General features: G+C 33.6%; 2 protein-coding genes and 1 non-coding gene across 3 annotated transcripts; 1 reads left to right on the top strand and 2 right to left on the bottom strand.

The window, feature by feature from the left end:
• Positions 1-1,122: 1,122 nt before the first annotated feature.
• Positions 1,123-5,797, top strand: LOC123891001 (probable receptor-like protein kinase At5g18500). The gene is made up of 8 exons (XM_045940777.1): positions 1,123-1,774; positions 1,898-2,605; positions 2,960-3,064; positions 3,245-3,367; positions 3,443-3,613; positions 3,729-3,858; positions 4,546-4,758; positions 5,370-5,797. Exons 2-8 carry the CDS (start codon positions 1,929-1,931, stop codon positions 5,484-5,486), a joined length of 1,536 nt encoding a protein of 511 aa, XP_045796733.1. The 5' UTR covers positions 1,123-1,774; positions 1,898-1,928; the 3' UTR covers positions 5,487-5,797.
• Positions 5,798-7,280: 1,483 nt separating this feature from the next.
• On the bottom strand, positions 7,281-7,353 carry TRNAF-GAA. Its single transcript has one exon. It is a non-coding gene; the product is annotated as a tRNA-Phe (tRNA).
• A 1,225-nt stretch (positions 7,354-8,578) lies between these two features.
• Positions 8,579-17,867, bottom strand: LOC123891000 (protein transport protein Sec24-like At3g07100). Its single transcript, XM_045940776.1, has 14 exons — positions 17,502-17,867; positions 16,038-17,111; positions 15,816-15,954; positions 15,333-15,523; positions 14,443-14,550; positions 14,130-14,333; positions 12,754-12,985; positions 12,301-12,450; positions 11,982-12,138; positions 11,427-11,554; positions 11,004-11,326; positions 10,740-10,928; positions 9,351-9,590; positions 8,579-9,109 (listed from the first exon to the last, which is right to left on the bottom strand). The coding sequence occupies exons 2-13, from the start codon at positions 17,037-17,039 to the stop codon at positions 9,360-9,362; spliced, it is 3,054 nt and encodes a 1,017-aa protein (XP_045796732.1). The 5' UTR covers positions 17,040-17,111; positions 17,502-17,867; the 3' UTR covers positions 8,579-9,109; positions 9,351-9,359.
• Positions 17,868-19,733: the final 1,866 nt, after the last annotated feature.

Here is a 19,733-nt window from a genome sequence, read left to right as displayed (position 1 = left end):
TGTCTTTTACTGGTATATCGATATTCATAACATCTTACATTCGACGTGAGACTTTTTAACATTAAAAACTAGTACAAAGAATTTCTGCTACAATATTCATTCTTAGTGGTTCTAACTAGGGATGACAATGGGTGTCCATTGGTGTGAGTTTGATACTACCCAAACCCACACCCATATATTTGGGTACCCAAATGTTGTTCGGGTGGGAAAATGAAACCCACACCCGCACCCGCTGGGTTCGGAATTTTTCACCCAAACCTGAAACTCGTAACAAGAACACACGTAATTGATTATCTGCTCAAACTCGATCCGAACTATATTTGATAAAATGCAAAATGTAGCATAATTTGGTAATATAGTTTGTAAATTTCAAAATACTTTTTTTTTTTTACTAAACAATTCATCAAATGTTATCATCACTACAACATTCAAAAACTTAAAAGGGAGCAAAATACATAGAGGTAAATAGATAATTTAATATATAAACGGGTGAGTGAATGAGTTTCGGGTGTGAGTTTGATACTACCCAAACCCATATATTCGGGGGCCACCCGAACCCAAACTCAAACTCAGTCAACTCGAGTTTCGCCCATTAACTTTGATTTAGGTTCGGATGAATTTATCGGGTTTGAATTTTTTTGTCATCCCTAGTTCTCACCTCTATTGTGTTTATAGATGATCTCTGAATGAAGACTTATCTCCTCTTATGTATGATTTTTTGTACTTTTTAAGCACTTGTGCTTCCATTTGACTTATTTAAAAAAAAAGATTTATCATATAAAAATTAATTAAAATCACCTTAGGAAACCAAAAAAAATAAATATATATTCACCTTAGGAAAAGAATGATGTGAAAACTTATTATAGGAGATTTACACTATAACACAATAAAAGGAATATTAATATATTATTACCGTCTCAGTAGGAACATCACATTTTTATAGAAAATTATTAAACTCTTTTCCACTTTTTTCTTTTTATTAAGATTAAACTCTTACTAATATCATTCACTTCCAAAATTAATGTATTATGACAGCTAAGCATGATTAGGCAAATATATTGTGAAATAATAATCACACGTGACAAGAGCATAAATATACAGTATCTATCTTATAGTTTAGACAGCACCACCAAGAAAGAAGGGTTAAAAGTGGACTTAAAAATCTCCAACAGTTGAGTTGAGTTGAGTTGAGTTGAGTTGAGTTGTTGTTTTTTGCAGTACAGTCAAATGGTAGTAATAAATTTCACAGCTCACACCATAAAATCAAAATCAAAATAAAAAAGGAAAATAAATAAAAAATTACCGATAATAAGTCTCATTCATAAGAGATGAGAAAAATCCCATATTTAGGAACAGAAACTTATTACTACCTTACATTACATACACAGAATTGAAATTTCTGAAAATTGATGTTTGTTTGTTTATATAAACAAAAACACATTTTCATGAGTTGTAAGGCATCATCTATTACCTACCACTGATAACTCCATCCCTTCTTTTTTCCTTATTATCATCAACACAAAAAAAATTCATATCAAAATTTCTTCTTTAGATAGATAGCTCCATTCTATCTTAGATTCATTCTTACCCACTCACATTTTTCTTCACCCAACAATTTTTTTTTTTTTTTTTTTACCTATATAAACATTGTTGTTCTTTTTGACAACTTCCTAGATTTGGGTTCTTAAAAAGATTAAACCTTTTTGTTTTGTGTTTTTTCACTTATGAGAAACTGCTGTTTCTGAGATCTGGGTTTTCAAGATTTTCACTTGAGGTTTGTTTTTTTATTTTAAAGTTTAAATTTTCAATATAATGTTTGTGTTTTATGGTTTTTTTACTTTTCACAATTGTTTGATGAATATGTGTAGTTATGTGAATTAATTGGTTATTTTTGTAGGTATAATATTATCAAGGTTTGTTTTTGAGAAATGGGTTCTAAACTGAATGATGAATTATCAAAGAAACCTATTTTGGGTATAAAGGTTTGGGTTCTTATTGCAATTGTGGTTGGTTTGACAATTATAGTGATTCTCAGTGTGCTTTCACTATGTCTTACTTCAAGAAAGAAATCTAGAAAAGCTAGGAATAAGATTCCTGTTACTGAGATACCAAATGTGTCAAAGGAAATTAAGGAAGTTAGGGTTGAACAAGTATCGACGAATGGATTTGCGCCACGTGATGGAATACTTTTAACCATTCATGATAAAACTAGTGACAAAGATTCGGACAAAGTTATGGTTCATTTAGGTTTAGGGAAGAAGATGAAAAATGGTGATAGTAGTAGTCATTCTGATTCATTTCATCAATATATTGAAAAAGATGGTGGAGGGTCACATTCACAATCTGGAGAAGAAGGTAGTTCCGGGACGGTTACTGTGTACAAGCAGTCTTCTTCATACCCTATAACGGCTCCTTCGCCTTTATCTGGTCTTCCGGAGTTCTCTCATTTAGGTTGGGGTCATTGGTTTACTTTGAGGGATCTTGAACTTGCTACAAACCGTTTTGCGAAAGAAAATGTACTTGGTGAAGGTGGATATGGAGTGGTTTATAAGGGCCAGTTGATCAATGGAAGTGCAGTTGCAGTTAAAAAGATACTCAATAATATGTGAGTTCGGTTAAAATCTGAGGCTATTTACCTTAATTGTTCTGTTGTTAGTGTCTTTTCGATTGACTTATTTAAGTTAATTTACTTGCATAAGCTCTTGTGGGACTGTTTGTGCGAGCTTATGGAAACAACTTATGACATGTCTATAAGCTATTTTCATAAGCTCCCATGGTAGCTTATGGAAACAACTTATGACATGTCTATAAGCTGTTTTCGGTTTATTTCCATAAACTCTCTCCGTGATAGCTTATGAAAACAATTTGACTATATTTTATTTTTTGATAAGCTCTTTTGCGTCTCCTTATTATTTCGCTGAAATTCGACTTTTAAATTGTTTTTTTGTTGGTATAACAGTGGTCAAGCAGAGAAAGAATTTAGAGTGGAAGTTGAAGCTATTGGCCATGTCAGACACAAAAACTTGGTTCGCCTTTTGGGGTTCTGCGTTGAGGGAACTCACAGGTATCCTTATTCTCAATTACACCAATATGACTGTATGAGTATCGTCTCGGCATATATGATTTTAAACAACCTGCTTAGCTAAATTAAATAACTATTGCCAGCATAAATGGTAATTGTGATTCATAATATGAAGTGTAAGTTCATTAATTTGCTTACCTTTGCTGAAACACATATTTTCAGGATCTTAGTATATGAGTATGTCAATAATGGAAACTTGGAGCAATGGCTTCATGGTGCTATGCGTCACCATGGATATCTTACGTGGGAAGCACGTATCAAGATTCTCCTTGGCACAGCCAAAGCGTGAGTCTCCGCATCTGCACTTTTGGTTTTCTTTTGTAATCATAGTCTTTGTATAAAGCAATATATTTGTTTCAGGCTTGCGTATTTGCACGAAGCAATTGAGCCAAAGGTGGTACACCGAGATATCAAGTCAAGTAACATATTAATTGACGACGATTTCAATGCTAAGGTTTCTGATTTTGGTCTTGCCAAATTATTGGGTGCTGGGAAGAGTCATGTCACAACACGAGTTATGGGAACCTTTGGGTCAGTATTTTTTTGCTATGCCCTTGAAAGCGGTGAATTTTTCCATTGCTAAGTATTATACTATTTTTAAGAAAAATAAATTCTTATATGCTTTTTCTCGCTGAATATTTCACAGATATGTAGCACCTGAATATGCAAACACTGGCCTTCTAAATGAGAAGAGTGATGTTTACAGCTTTGGTGTTTTGCTGTTGGAAGGAATTACTGGAAGAGATCCAGTCGATTATGGTCGTCCGACAAATGAAGTGAGTAAACTAATTTTATCTTTGACGCAATATCCAGCTTGAATTATGTGTTTGATTTCTCAATTGTCTGGTGTATGAATGATCTATGGTCTGGATATTTTCTCCAATAATATAGAAAAGAAAATCATTGGGATGTTTTTCTGGTTAAAAATTGACTTGTTAAATTGGTGTTAGGATTCAAAGCTTCTGAAGTGTCCCTTTCAAAAATAGGAAACACGGATAACATTCTCAGGAATGCTAGTAACTATCATCATGTCTTTGTGTTTTTCGTCGTCCCTACTATTTGATTAGAAATTTGATACTTGCTTTATACCATTCATTGCTCAACATCTAAGCTTTGTGGGTCATCACTGCCTTCCTTTTTAACAACATTTTGAATGTTACAGATAAGGTGGCATTAGGCATATACATTGAATGATACATAGCAATAACTTTTTCATTACTGCACACTTTTTAACCTTATCCGATGCTCTTAACATCATAGACAGTTGGCCTCCTTAAGATTTTGGTGTTAATTTGAATAGTTAATTACTCAATCCAGCTTAACTACTAGAGGATTTATTTTGCTCCATTATTATTTATTATTAACAATAACAATAAATGTGTGTTTTTGTTGCTTGTTTCTATATTGAAACTTCTTATCAATGGTTTTTGTTGACCTTTACTGTTAAACTGTAATGGTATTAGGTGAATCTAGTTGATTGGCTGAAGATGATGGTTGGAAACAGGAGATCAGAAGAAGTGGTGGACCCAAACATTGAGGTAAAGCCATCAACCAGAGCTTTGAAAAGGGCTCTCTTAACTGCTTTAAGATGTGTAGATCCAGATTCTGAGAAAAGGCCTAAGATGAGCCAAGTTGTTCGTATGCTGGAGTCAGAGGAATACCCTTTAGCAAGAGAGGTTTGTTTCCCCTCACTTCGTCATAAATCACTAAAATCTTACTAATGTTATTGTGCTAACTGCTAAGCCAATCTAGCATGGCTTGTCGCAAGTGATAATTTCTAAAAAATTTATGTTGTGGAGGCAATACTCATAAATCCTAGTGGGATACTAAACGTATAATATTAATATATCGTATATGTTGCCTGCTACTATGTGAGATAGAGAGAGATTGAAATCCTAGGAAGGAGAAATGCCGCCACTATCATGATGGATTTTGATTGTGGCAGTGTGACCGCTCGCAGTCAGTCACATCTGGACCTTCTGGTCAAGATCGAATGGTAAATGTGGCTGACTGCGTGCCATCAAAGGCTTATGGCTGCACACAATCCAAATCCAACCTTTCCTACTTGTGATGCCACTATACGACGTGAAATTGGCAGAGTTGTATAAACAAGCAAGTCAGATGATCCAATAGTTTATTCATAATCATTATAAAATTATTGCGTGAAAAGTATATTAGAACAAAATGAATGTGCCAGCCTTTTCTACTCTATCTTATTATTGAATGCTTTTTTTTGGATTTTATGCACTGACATTTGATTTCATTCATTCATTGTGTTGATGTTCAGGATCGAAGGCACAGAAGAAGAAACCAAGGGGGTAGTGCAGAAATTGAATCACAGAGGGAATTTTCCGACACAGACAGGAGTGAGATTCAGAGTTCTAGAGAAGAGAGCAGAGGGTAACTGCACACTCGACACAGCCAAAAGGCGGATTCTTTTTAAGAATCGATGGTTTATTGGGATGTATAAAGTGGTAGTTTTTGTTTTTTCCAGTAGCATTTTAGATTCTTGGATTTATAGGCATTGCAAAGGGGTGGCACAACAAGATATGTTTTGTTTTTCCCTTTGATATGCTTGTGTTTTTGTTTTGGTGTCGGTCCAATTGTTTGTGTATGAAGGGGGGGTCGGGGTTGGTATTGGTAAGATAAGAACCCAAAATACTGGGTGTGTACATAATCGGATTTGTTCTTAAATTCTAATATTTGTTCCATAAATTTCTCCTGCTTGCCACTTCAGAAAGTAAAAGGGTCCAATTTTTCCCCACCCTTAAGGACTTCAGATACATCTGAAAAAACACGGATTTTTCATTGTTCGGATATTTTACGACAAAAATACAACTTTTTTATGTCTGAAAGTGTACAAGGAAACATAGGGTGGATAAAGTTGGACTCTGTAAAGGAGTAATTGATGCCTCAAGAGATAACGTGTTTTCTAAGAAACATGTTTTTGGCATTGAGGTTGAATACAATGTTTTTCGGTTTTTTTACGCATATTGTTTTAATGCGTGTAAGTTGTAGAATAGAAGATAAAGAGTAACAGAAATATAAATAAACACAATGTCATATCCCGGTGTTTTTGTTTTGACGTTTAAACAACACAACTGTAAGTTCATCATGTAATGACATGCAGTAGGCCTAATGCTTCACCCTTCAAAATGATAGTCAAAGGTCGCGAAGTCTCCATCACTGTCACGAAGACGCGTACACGCTCTCAACTTTCCGTTCATCCATCTAAGCCAGGAGGCATCCACATTACATTTAACTTCTCCGTACACAAAAGGGTTTCTTCTAAATGGATAGCTTTTTTACACACCCAAATGAGTAGTTTCTAAAATCATTTAAATATTATTTTTTAAGCTTTGATTTTCTTTCCAAATCTTGAAGTAAATAATTTTTCAATTACATTATTGTTTTATCTTTGTCAGGTAAATAGTTTAGATTATATAAGGCTGCTTTGCCATTTGAAATGTAGAGACGGTTCAAATATGTAATTTTCCACTTATGTATATTAAAATACTATGCATCACTATTGTATGTATTTGTAAACTTTGGTTAAATTCAAGTAATAATTATCACTTCTTCATTCAATTTCAAGATTCAATGTAGAAATGTTAATTTATCATGTTTCGTATCTCAGTAAATTCTTTTTCCAAACCTTGATATTATTATTTTAACAAAATGTTAATTTATCCTGATTTTTTTTTAACAAAATGATAAAAATAAAGTTTATATTATCTTTTAGGAAAATAATATATTCTTATATCTTACCTTGTTTTTTTTTTTACACAATTATATCTTACCTTGTTATTTCTTAAAATTTTATATATACTATTTTGGGAAAAAAAAAACTTTATTTATATGTTGACTAAAGTTTTAATGTTATTGGGGGTACACATTAGCTGTATTTTTTTTTCTTTATAAAAGAAAAAAGAATGACTAAATATCTAATGTTATGGGGTATACAACAGCTGTATATCTGTTAACATTAACTCCAGGTATATCCCAAAAATCATTCCAAAAAAAAAAAGCATATCCCATAAAAGACATTAACTTCATTTGATTAAAAAAAAAAAAAACATTAACTTCACGTGCAGTTTAATGAAATGGTCGCTTAAAATAAAAACGATGAAAAAATGTCAAATGTGTGGATCGAACACGCAACATTTTATTCGAATGAAAAAATATAAAAATTAAATTTTGCGGTGAGCGTGGATCGAACACGCGACCTTCAGATCTTCAGTCTGACGCTCTCCCAACTGAGCTATCCCCGCAAGATGTATATGACATTGCAAACCATATATTAGACATCGTCTTTGCCTATGTTGTGCATGTTGTTGACTTATTTGCCAATGGACGGTCTCACCAAGCAGTATATTTTATTTTCGTTCCTTTCTCCTTGCACGACGGCATCAACGACAAATTTTGTTGAAATAGTCATTTCAAATACGTAGTCGTTTTTGTTTCTTTTGTTAGATGGAAAATTTGAACCCATCACTTTTTATTATTCCAATTGCTATATTTATCTTTTTAATCTTTTTAAATATATCAACTTTGAATTTCTTTTTTGGTTTTAAATGAAATGGTAATCCACTTAAATTAAACTCGCGTAATTGTAAGATCTTGGGTTTGTACCAGAACACGACGTCTGACCTAACAATTTCGGAATTTCTTATCAGTTGAGCTAGGACTTATAGGACAACTTTTTTTTTTTAAGAATTAATTCCTCTAATTCTTGTAGAATGTTCCAATGAATTTTTTAGACATGTCAGTGTTGAAACATTAACATGGTAATTAGTTTAATGATGTAACTAATTAATCTTAATTAAATAATTTAATCTTTAATTTAAAATTATATGTAAATTATTATTAAAGATTAAATATTAAATAGCTAAATTATTAAGCTAATTATTTTTTTAGAAAAAGTCCGTTAGAATATGCGACATAACTTTTATAAAAAATAGAAATTAAAATTAAGAACAAAAAATTTAGAACTAATGTTCAAAGAAAAGAAACTAAAATAAAAGTTGGTATATTTAGAAAAACAAAAATTGCTTATGAATGCCCTTGAGGTATTTTGGTTAAGAAACCAAATATGAAAATACTATAACTTTTTAAAAGGTTATTATTTGTGCTTTCCAGTGTAAAACCTCAAATTTGTACTCTACCATCATTTTTTTTCTTGTTTACACAATTGAGTGGAAAAAAAGTTTATTGTATCCCAAAAAATGTTTATATACCTTTACCTTTTTAAATCCATGTTTATTGAATCCGATGTAAGGTAGATTTTGACTCATTTCTAGCTTAAGTTTAAATATATATTAAAATGCTTTGAAATTTGATCAATATTTTGACGACAAAGTTAACCCTCCAAAAAACCACCAAGTAAACAAAAAAAAACTTCTTCCAGACATGCATATACCATTTCATACAACCTGGTAGGTGGCCATTCCATAACAAACAATTATCAAGAAGCAACATAAAAATAGAGATGTTGGAGAACAAAAAAAGGGTTGCAGATAAACATATAAGTCACAATGAGGTTAAAAATAGTTTCAAACACTAAATATCAAAATAAATAACATTCGTCACAAAACAAAATTAAACATATCCAGACTGATTTGGACGTGTCATACTTCTTTCTGTCTATTTTCCTTTTCTACAAAATGAATGAATAACCATAAGCTTACGACAAAAAAGAAAATGAGACAAACTATCTCACAAGAAAAAATACAGGGAAAATTTTGTTTCTCTACGTCGTTTTCCCTCTATCAAGGACTGAACGACATGAAATCAATCACGTTTTAATTCAATCACTATGGTAGAGTTTATCTAATTGACACATTCAAAGTTGAACCAACAATCTCTTGGAAGCTTCCTTCTTTAGGGGTCACGACCAATTATCCATGTCAAGAATCCACGCACCCTAAAGGCTAGATTCAACCTATTCCCGAAGCGGAAAGAAACGGTTCTCACTTATGAGACAGATAACATGTCTGTAAAACCCAGCTTATCTAGCAAGGGAAGAATCTGTCAACAGGGAATTGGTATATAAAGTAAATATATGATTATGTTCATATCACTATATTTAAAGAAATTTAATATGTAAACTAAATATATGACTATGTTCTGTTCACTATATTTATACATGTAGAAAATTCAAACACAAATCCTTCCTTCAAGTCACCGAAACAGAAAGTTAAATGGAATTTACCAGCTTTCTAGTCAAACATGCGACAAGGTATTCACATCACAATATTACAATCCTTACCTATATATATTATGAGTGTTGCACTTGTCGGGATATCTGTAGCATCCAATCAGAATACCCACTGTTACCACCCATCTGATCCTCAACAAGGTTTGCAAGAAGGAGGAATCCTTCTTTGGGTTGTTCACCTTGCCTCACAAGGTGGCACAACTGGTAATATGCACGATCATCATTTCTTAATTTTTCAAGTACCCCCATCAACCTCCTTGACATTTCATTATTATGCTCATTGAGAGTAGCCTGTTAAAAGAAACAAAATACACACCAGATGAATTTGAAATTCTGTTGAACTAGACTAATAAAGGAGGAACACACACACACACATGTCTAGTGATAAGATGAATGTCACAAAAAATCACTGCTGAATTTTAATCATTTACTCCCTCCGGTACTTTATATAAGAGAAAGTTTATTTTCTAGATTCATTGTAAAGCTGATGTATCTAGACTATAATGTTGTCTAGATACATTAACTTTATAATGAATCTAAAATGTAAATTTTTTCTTATATATAGGACCAGAGGGAGTATCATGAAGATCACGCTCGTGAAATTTGATGTTAATTGTATACCACCACCCACCCATAAGCATCAAATTAATACTAAAGTTTCCTTTTCTTCTTCAACTTCTGCAATTTCCCCACTTTTGACCCCTCGTCTCTCCATGAAGAGGATACTCTCAGATATACATAGATACCTAAAAAGATTTGCAATTTTTTTCTACTCCATTTTTACCGAGTTCACTGACTCCGACTTGGTGTGTTGTTGAAAATTTGAAGTTCTGTTTTGTGTCTTTGGGCATAAATTGACTGTGGGTTCAAATGGGTACTCACTAAATTTGGGGTTGATGAAAGACCGAGTTCACTGACTCTGACTTGGTGTGTTGTTGAAAATTTGAAGTTCTGTTTTGTGTCTTTGGGCATAAATTGACTGTGAGTTCAAATGGGTATTCACTAAATTTGGGGTTGATGAAAGTTGCGAGAGAATGTAATATACTTTGGATTCAACTATATGAAAAACAAGGATAAAAACTGGCAAACAAGGTCTATGTGACAATTTTCTATAATTCAACAGTTGTATATACACTAAAATACATTCACCGAGAGAAAGGCGGGGTAGAGGGGGGGAGAATATTTACATGTGTGTGTGCGTGTACACACATATATGATGAGTTTTTGTTTTTCTAATGAAGAACTGAAAAGCAACCAAGGTAAATTTGAACTCGAGAATGAAGTTGAAAAAAATTTGGTAAGTTGAAAAAAAAAATTGGTAAAGCAGCTTAACATGACAACAGCCTATAGTAAACTGTTATTCTCTATATCCCTCTCATTCTCTGCTTAGAAAAATAACCTACTATGTACCTAAGTTTCAACAGAACGCATATACAATACCTTTGATAGTTCCGCCGCAAAGTCTGCTCCAAGTAAATTCTTTGCTATATCAGGTGAAATCACCTTACCAAACCATATAATAAACCGGAAGCCATCATCATATATATAAAGGCACCTAGAGTCTAAGCTCTCCCCAGTCAAAGGTAACCTTCTATCGATAGTTTTGAGATCATCAGCTTGTACCGATGGCTGGAACACAAACAAAATTAAATCAGACAATTTAACCCTTTTATTGGTAAATTACCAAGGGCGGATAACACATACCTTCAAAAGATATTCATCAAGTCGAATCAAGCTAGGATAGAGAAATTTCAACAATCTTTTTATAGGTAGAGTCATCATTGTATGTCCTGCTGCACATCGATCATCTAGTGGAACATCGCCATACGCTCCACGTAGAGCTGTTGATCTACAAAGAGCTAATCCATACAACATTAGGAACTTTAAAGACTCGGGATATATCATTCTGTTAGCCAAGCGATGCTGCACGGCATAAAGATTTCGGTACTCCTTGAGGGCTTTCACAATTCTTAGTTGCACAGCACTCCGTGCATCTTCCAATTTTTGGGACAATGTTTTCTCAATTGCTGCAAATATGAAGGAACTGTATAAGAAGATAGAAACAACCAGATCCATCACATATATAATGTCACTAAAACTTAAGTCCACAAGTTCTGTTTATCCTACCTAGCCTGGAAAATAGAGAGACAACTGCCCCAGTATCAGCCAGGCGATACATATCTGCCAAATCTGTAACTACCGGCACTGCCATTGTGTGTACTCTGATACGCCTTTCTCCACAAGATGCAGTATAACTATTTTGTTGTTAGGGATGCATACAATTTTAAAAAATTCACATACTAAACATCCTGACTTACTGAACTTAACTGTATTAAGCATGACAGACATCCAAACAGTCGTTTAAGGGTAGAAGAGAAATAGTAAAAACAAAGCATGATAAAGATGAGCTGGATGTATTATAAAAATGATGAGCTGACCGACCTACAAAAACAAAACTAAAAGAATAAATAAGGCTATTTTAAATATAAAAAAAAATGTGCCTTTTAGGAATTATTCAAAAGTACAAACTACTTTTGAAAATAAACTCGACTCCCTAAGAAATACATTGTGTTTTCCTTTTTGAATAGTATCATAAAAAAAAATATTAAACTTTATCATTAACAATAATAAAGCTCATGTATATATTCGAATTCATCTCAAGAATTATTGAAGAAAGGATACAGCAAAGCAACTTGAAAATAAATAGTCTGAGTTGTCAATAATGTCTCTTCAAGTGATAACTGCATGGCAAAGGCTTTATCACAATCTACAGCTGGAAGTGCTAACAAATCTGTGGACCTTAGCATGAAGTTTCCATGATAAGTTGTGAAGCGAACACCTAGAAAAACAGGCAATGATCATCAATTATATGTGTACGCGTGCATGTTTATTCTTATATGTTTCATAATTGTATTGTATATACGCATTGCTTTGGAACAAGAAACAAACAAAAGGAGAGAAAGCAGGTAATTATTTCAAAAAGCATAATGAATGGACAAACCTTTTGCACATCTGATACGCATTACAGCTTCCCATGCAGTTTCTCTAGTGAGGTCTCTCCTTAATTCATGACTCAATTTCTCCCCATGTATGGCTGATTGGAAAGCTGGATAGTAATACACTTGACCAGCAGTGTACTTTGCCAAAGTTCCTACACAAAAGTAAAAATAAATACATTATTTACCTCAAGTATAATGTATTTACAGATATGCTCAGAAGACGACAACTGCTGACAAAATCATATCAGACAGAATTACATAGGGGTACGGGGATACATTGTTAAAGCCCATAAACCCGTGGCATCAAGTCATCATAAAACAATGCCACAACTAAAGAATCATCAAATATATCAATCAGAAATCTTCTAACTTCTAATCCAGAGCAACAGGTTTAACACTAGCATGGAATGCTGAAATATGTAGAAATGAGAGAGAGAGAGAGAGAGAGAGAGTACCTAAGGAGGCTATGTCAGTGTACTTATCGCTGAATGCATAGACATTTACTGAGATTTGGTACTTAGAAAACTCAGCTGCCATTTGCTTATAAAATGGATCTTCGGGCAGTCTCAATCCGTGTTCTTTATCTGTCCCATAAACACGGGAATCATCTCCCCGTAACTTCAAGCGACCAACACCAAGAGATGGAAGTGTGTTTTGAAAAATTAACAATTTCCCTCCAAGTTGACTCTGCACAAAGGCATGACAAGACCATAACAGAGTAATGCATAAGAAAATGAAATTGTCAAATGCATGGTAACAAATGTACTCAAAACTCAACAAATTCAAGGTAGATATTGTTCTCTTGGCCCAGCAAAGCTCTATGGCCACATTTAAAATTGGAATTCAGCAATGTATTAAATCTTAGAATATGGAAAGTTTGGGTACACACTTTGGTTGGTTTAACATGAATAAAATTGTTTATCAACAGAACTGGATCAGAGCTAGACAACCTTCACTAGAAAAAGAAGGTCTTCTGACCAGTATCACTTTCAATGTGATTATAAGTAAATAGATCAATAAAATATGATGGAAATGCATCTCCTCTCTACGCCCCATGCATTTTAGAGCATGGAATATGGCTCCTCTAAAGTGAGAAATTCACTTTACACCTTAGGCGCTTCAGAGGATCCAAATCCTAGAGCATGGTCTCCCCCACCCAGAGCTACCCCTCACTCTTCCTCCGCCTCTATTACTTATACCCTTTTGATCCACCTCTCTGACTACTGGTCAAGCTAATTAATTATTTCAGCTAACTACAGTTGTCTATTCCTAACAGACACATTTACTAAGTGATTTAAATGTGTATATTAACTGAGGGCAGACTTCCCATAATCTGAAAAAAGATAAAAGAAAAGAAAAAAGGCCTTGTACGAATATGACAATCCTACAAGTTGGACCTTCCAATTCCAAATATTAGGTTTGTTATTCCCTCCTAAATAAGATAAAGAATTTCTTAACACAATCCAAAAAAAATGTGAAAGAACTAATTGGTATCAGATCATACAATTCCTACCACAATTCTTTATGGATTTTAAATCTGGAAGCAACAGATTTGCATTAATATTATTTTTAAAAAAAATTAAAGCACGTGCCAATATCTCTTCCAGTTATTCTTAAAGCTTTGCCTATCAATAAAACTCGGTTTGCATTGGCAACACTCAATATCCCTTGTCGAGCTTAAAAATAAAAACTAATCTATTAAACTACAATATGCAACTCTGATTTAATTAATAGCAGTTTGTATCAAGTTCACTGCTTATGGGGGGGAAACTAGCAAAGGAATTTATGATTAAAAAAAATCACCATAAAAGGTAATTATGATAAACAATACCATAACCATGAAAGCAGCCTTAAGAGCAGGACCAAAAGCTGATTCCAGATTAACATTATCTTGAAACATAGTTGGCAAACTATCTAGGAAGGCTTCCACCACACTTCTTGACTCAGATAAGTTAACAAGAAGATCATCTGGGAGCGGAATAAATATGTCATCCAGATCTGAGACTACCCACATCTGTGGTTGAGTCAAGGTTGACTGCAAAAGCATGATAAAATGATTAGTACAAATCATAGCCAAAGGAGGGAAACAGAAACACATTGACAGTGGTAATGCTCTATTGCTAATAGTAATACAAAGTACAAACCTTCAAGTTATAAAAATGTATAGTGCTGTCAAAAGTTGCAAACCCTATTTGTGTCCGTGGAAAGCCAGGCAGCTCATCTAAGCAGGACTTGATAGTTTGGGCTGCAACCTGAATTAAGAACAAAAGCATCAGAAATCAAGATGACATGTGCACACCTCCCAAATGGTTCGGATAAATTAGTTATTGTGTAACCCAAATGCAAAATAAACTCCATAACCCAAAGTTGGCGAGAAAAAAAATGTTTACCAAGAAGTAACTGGTACTTCTGGTAAGTTACACTTTTGAATTTTGACTTTTAGGTATATTGGTACAACTTCGTCTCTGCAATATACCTAAGCATAACCCTTCCTGGAAATTTACTCTTGGTATATAATCCCCAATAAAACTTGTATTCTAAAAGTTTTTCCACAAAAATTACACAAACACACTTAAAAAGCATAATATGCAATGCAACCCTCAAACGCACATGAAAAATAAGGTCCAGCAATTATTGTGAGTTCCAGCTATCATTAAATTACTCGAACACTGGGGGGTTAATGATTAAAATCATCTAAAAGATATGTATACAATTTCCATGAAAATGAAAACCAAATTAATGAGCAATCTTGTCGGTACACAGACCACTTTTTTCTCTAAATGAACTATTCCGAGACAAAATACATTAGAACATAACTCATGTCTATGGTCACTGGTCACCGAAACCAAATTTTATCAAACATGTATCTATAAGGGTCATAACTCACATCAGAATAAATAAGGCCATATATTGCACAACATAAAGGGGCGGAAAAGGAAACCATTCATTTTTTCATGAAAAATGTGAAAACTCTAATGGTTGAGATTTGGTATGCAGTTCAAACTATACATTGAGCTAGAAGTGAAGTGCTTACCTCAATCATGCCACTTCTAACAGCAGATATGGAAACATCGATGAGGAAAAAATATACTGGGGGCATAGGAGGCCGCACCATATACTCAGTAGGGGCAACAAATTCTACGGTACCCTTTGTAAGCTCGGGTCGTTGATTCAAATCAACTCTTTTTCCAGTGGCATCTAACTGTGCATAATATTCACTAGGAACTGCACATGAAATCAATAGATTAACATCTTAAGTAAAGTACAACTGACATGAATATATAGTGTCGGCAAAGTAAGAGAACAATTTAATCTCCCATGAACTGCACCATAATCCCCATTATATAGTTAAATTAATAAATTAATAAACTAAGCCTCCGCATTCTTTATCAAGTGCCCTTTTGGATCCTCTAAGAAAATCCTGTCTAAAGTAAGTGGGACTTGATGGCTACAATTTTCTTCCATAAGGACTTCTGAGTTATAAGGCAAAAAACAAGACAATGGGAGTGAGAAGTACCATCATTAAGCAAGGCGCATACATTGCACCGGAACTTTCTTCCAGCTTCTGTAAATGTCACATAAGGGTTCACATATGTGCGGCATCTTCTACAGCGCACAACACTAGCTGGAGCAAAACTAATTATAGGCACTTCTTCCTGAAAACAAGGAACGGTGAACAAAGGCAAATAAGATGACCATTACGTTACTGCTCATCAAGCAGATAAAAAGAGGCACTAACCCCATCTGGAGATTCAGCAAGTGGACATACAACTGCTCCAAGAGGCAGTTGCCATCTTGAAGCTAAGGACTGGGAGCTAGGAATTGCACTGGTAGTGAATCGCATATATCTAGGTTTGCAATTCGTGGGATACATCTCAGCCAAATTCTTCGGCTCCACGTCACCTTCCAACGGCCTTGGAAGTTCTTTAGCATCAAATAATGGATCCATTGTTCCAGGACGGGTTTGCATTGTGAGTGAACTGAAGTCTTCTGTCAATCCCTGAATGGCACCACTCGGGGGTACATATCCTGGTTGCTGTGGCTGGACACCTATTGGAGTAGCCACTGGTAGTGATGAAGGATAGCCTCCTTGATGGGGTAAAAAGGGAGATGCTGCTGCAGGCGGTGCAGGTCCGTAATTTCCTTGATTTGCATGAATAGAGGAATGCAAAGGTGGAGGTTGCATTTCAGCCCCAGGCTGCATTCGGGCATATCCAGGAACTGACGGCTGAAATTGGGGAGGAGGAACATTTGAACCCATAGGTGGAGACCCCATTTGAACATACGGCATCTGTGGCTGAGGTGGAACAGATGATGGAAAGGGAGGTGCTTGACTTGCATGCTGTTGAATTGATGGTTGTCCCAAGGGTGGAGGCCGTGTCAGAGGAGGCTGAACTGTCGAGGAAAAGGGTGGTGCTGGAAAATGCTGGAAAGATCCAGCAGCCTGCGCTGGCGGGACATTGGATGATGGTGGAGGAGGAGGAGCCACTGATGGATCATTGAACCTGCCTGGTGGTGTAGGTCTAAAACTGGGTGCTCCTGGTCTAACAGGAGGTCCAGACGATGAAAACGGCGTGGGCGTTTGAGAAGTTGCAGGAGGAGTAGGTCGGAAAGAAGGAGGCTCTGATCCAGCCACAGGACCCATTGATGAAAAAGGTGTAGTCATAGTCTGTGCAGAAGCAAAAGGCAAGGAAGTAGGCCTTGAAGGGAAGTTGGGACGACCCGGATTTTCAGTCCCCATATATAGATTACAGAACAATCCAAATCACTATGCTTTCTAATTATCAAAAAAACATTTGTTCCATCACCAAGCCTGTTAAAAACAAACAAAAACCAACCAAATGCATTACAATTCAGACTTCACAATTTCAATCACAACATAATAATCATAATAACTCAAACAAATCAGAAACGCTTTTGATCACTTTCTCGCACTCAACTAAACTTAGATAACTTATCCAACACATATAGTAATAAGAATAAAAATAAAAATAAAAAGAATTGAATTAACCTCCTGAACAATAAAAGAGTAACCAGATTCATATGCATACAGAATTATAAAAATTATTAGGGTTGTGATAATAATCAGTATGATATTACATAGACAGAAATAAACGTAAAAGGTTAATTGTACTTTGATCAAAGTGTAACAACAGATCGAGAAAAAGAAGAGAAGTTAAAATTGAGATTGAGAGAGATTCACCGAGTTCGGATCGGAGATGCAAAAGTTGAATCGTGATTTGGCGATAGGACCTATGGTGGAGAAGAGAACAACACACTCCCAGACTCACAGGGAGGATGGAAGGTGCTGGAAACTGTTTTGTGATCAACCGAAGTGATTGCGGCGGCGTGCGGTGGCGACGATAATAATAATGTATTAATACGATTATGGAATCACCGGCGACCTAGATGATAGATCTCCCTTCTTTCTGTTATAGACGACAGTAATAAATAAATAAATTCCTTCGATTTATTTCACTCACAAAATTTATATATACTGCACAATTTTTTGTCTTTTGAATAGGAAGATTAGATGGATGTGAAATTAATATTATACATCAACTTTTATATTTATTATTATTATTATTTTACTAAATTTTTATAAGTAAATTTTTATTCATTATTTCATTTAACTTTCTCTTGTATTTTATTTTTAAAAAATGTAAAAAATTTAAGTTGGACAGTTTAAAAAAATTCAAGTTGGTTGTAACCAAAAAAAAGTTTCAAGTTGGTCTTTCATGTTGTTGATCACAAAATAAGTTGGTCATTTTCGTTAAATTTTGAATTAATTTTTTCTAATTTTTTGTTAAATTTTGAGTTAATTTCTTCTAAAACTTTCACATAATACTCTTCTAAGTGGTCCACATATGCAAATTTATTAGACAAGTCAATGATTTAAACAAAAATTTGACGAAAATAACCAAGTTGAAACTTTTTAAACATAAAGGACCAAATTGAAACATAAAATAAAAATAAGGGACTAAATATGTAATTAAGTCTAACAAATTAAAATTAATTCCATTCAATTAAGTGAAAATTTGATTGATTTCTATTGATTTTTTTTTCTTAAAAAACCAATAGTTGATTTAATTACTTTTCATGAATAAGATGATATATAGTTTGTTGAGATTTATTTGAATAAATTTATTTTTCAACGTTACTTAATGTGAGAGTTTTGGATTACTATGAAACAAGTTGAAACAATAATATGAGAGAATCATGAGAAAAGTGATAATAATTTACACTGTATTTTTCAACGACACTGAATGTGAGAGTTTTGGATTACTATGAAAGATGTAACCAAAAAAAAAAAAGGATTACTATGAAATAGACTGAAACAATAAAGTGAGAGAACGATGAGAAAAACTATTTTAATTTACACTGTATTTTTCAAAGTCATTGAACGTGACAGTTTTGGATTACTATGAAACATACGTGGAAACAAGAAGGTGGGAGAACAGTGGAAAAAGTAATCTTAATTTGCAGTGTATTTCTCAAGGTCACTGAATGTGGGAGTTTTGGACTATGAAAGTAGTTTTTTTTTTTGTGGGCTAAAAAAATCAGTAGTTGATTTAATTACTTTTCATGGATAAGATCTAAAGTTATATAGTTTGTTGAAATTCAGTTGAATAAATCTATTTTTCAAGGTCACCGAATGTGAGAGTTTTGGATTACTACGAAAGTAGTTTTTTTTTTTGGCTAAAAAAATCAATAGTTGATTTAATTACTTTTCATGGATAAGATTTAAAGATACATAATTTGTTGAGATTCAGTCGAATAAATCTATTTTTCAAGGTCACTAAATGGAGTTTTGGATTACTATGAAAGTATTTGATCTTTTTTTGTGGGCTAAAAAAACCAGTAGTAGATTTAATTACTTTTCATGGATAAGATTTAAAGATATATAGTTTGTCTTACAAAAAAATATATACATTGTTGATTTTTAAATAATATTATTTTAATAATAAGATTAAATTTTTACTTTTATTTAATGTCATTTATACAACATCTTTGCTCCCATAATATATATTTAAGCGGTTCATAAGATATGATATTTCAAATTCACATTTGAACATTAAATCAAATTTTTCAAATACTATTAAAAAAGAAAATTATCCCGTGCATGGCATATATATACAGGGTAAATTGTTTCCTATAAAAAATAAATATATATTTTATAAATGATTTTAAGTCATTTTATATACATATTCGTACAAGTATTAATATAAATATTAGTTTAGAGTTTATTATTGATATTGTAAGTCCCTCGTACATATTAGTTTAAGTACTAGTGCAAATATTAGTTCGTAGTCTATTATTGATGATTTCAAGTCTTGCATTATACGTAAAGTATTATTTTAATTTATATAGTTTAATTTTATACTAATTAACTTTAACTTTGTTTGGTAAAAAAATGAATAACTAATTGAGTTTG

The sequence above is a fragment of the Trifolium pratense genome, linkage group LG6, assembly GCF_020283565.1.
Source record: "Trifolium pratense cultivar HEN17-A07 linkage group LG6, ARS_RC_1.1, whole genome shotgun sequence".
Taxonomy (NCBI): Eukaryota; Viridiplantae; Streptophyta; class Magnoliopsida; order Fabales; family Fabaceae; genus Trifolium; species Trifolium pratense.
Note: the sequence above shows the minus strand (reverse complement) of the source record. Positions and strands in the feature narration are given on the sequence as shown.

Excerpts from the sequence above, each read along its gene's own strand:
- LOC123891001 (XM_045940777.1), top strand. The coding sequence starts at position 1,929 with ATGGGTTCTAAACTGAATGATGAATTATCAAAGAAACCTATTTTGGGT. Across the intron at positions 2,606-2,959 it reads AAAAAGATACTCAATAATAT|TGGTCAAGCAGAGAAAGAAT; the intron begins GTGAGTTCGGTT and ends TTGGTATAACAG. Across the intron at positions 3,859-4,545 it reads ATGGTCGTCCGACAAATGAA|GTGAATCTAGTTGATTGGCT; the intron begins GTGAGTAAACTA and ends TAATGGTATTAG.
- LOC123891000 (XM_045940776.1), bottom strand. The coding sequence starts at position 17,039 with ATGGGGACTGAAAATCCGGGTCGTCCCAACTTCCCTTCAAGGCCTACT. Across the intron at positions 14,551-15,332 it reads TTAGAAGTGGCATGATTGAG|GTTGCAGCCCAAACTATCAA; the intron begins GTAAGCACTTCA and ends TTCTTAATTCAG. Across the intron at positions 11,327-11,426 it reads CTCTCTATTTTCCAGGCTAG|CAATTGAGAAAACATTGTCC; the intron begins GTAGGATAAACA and ends TCATATTTGCAG.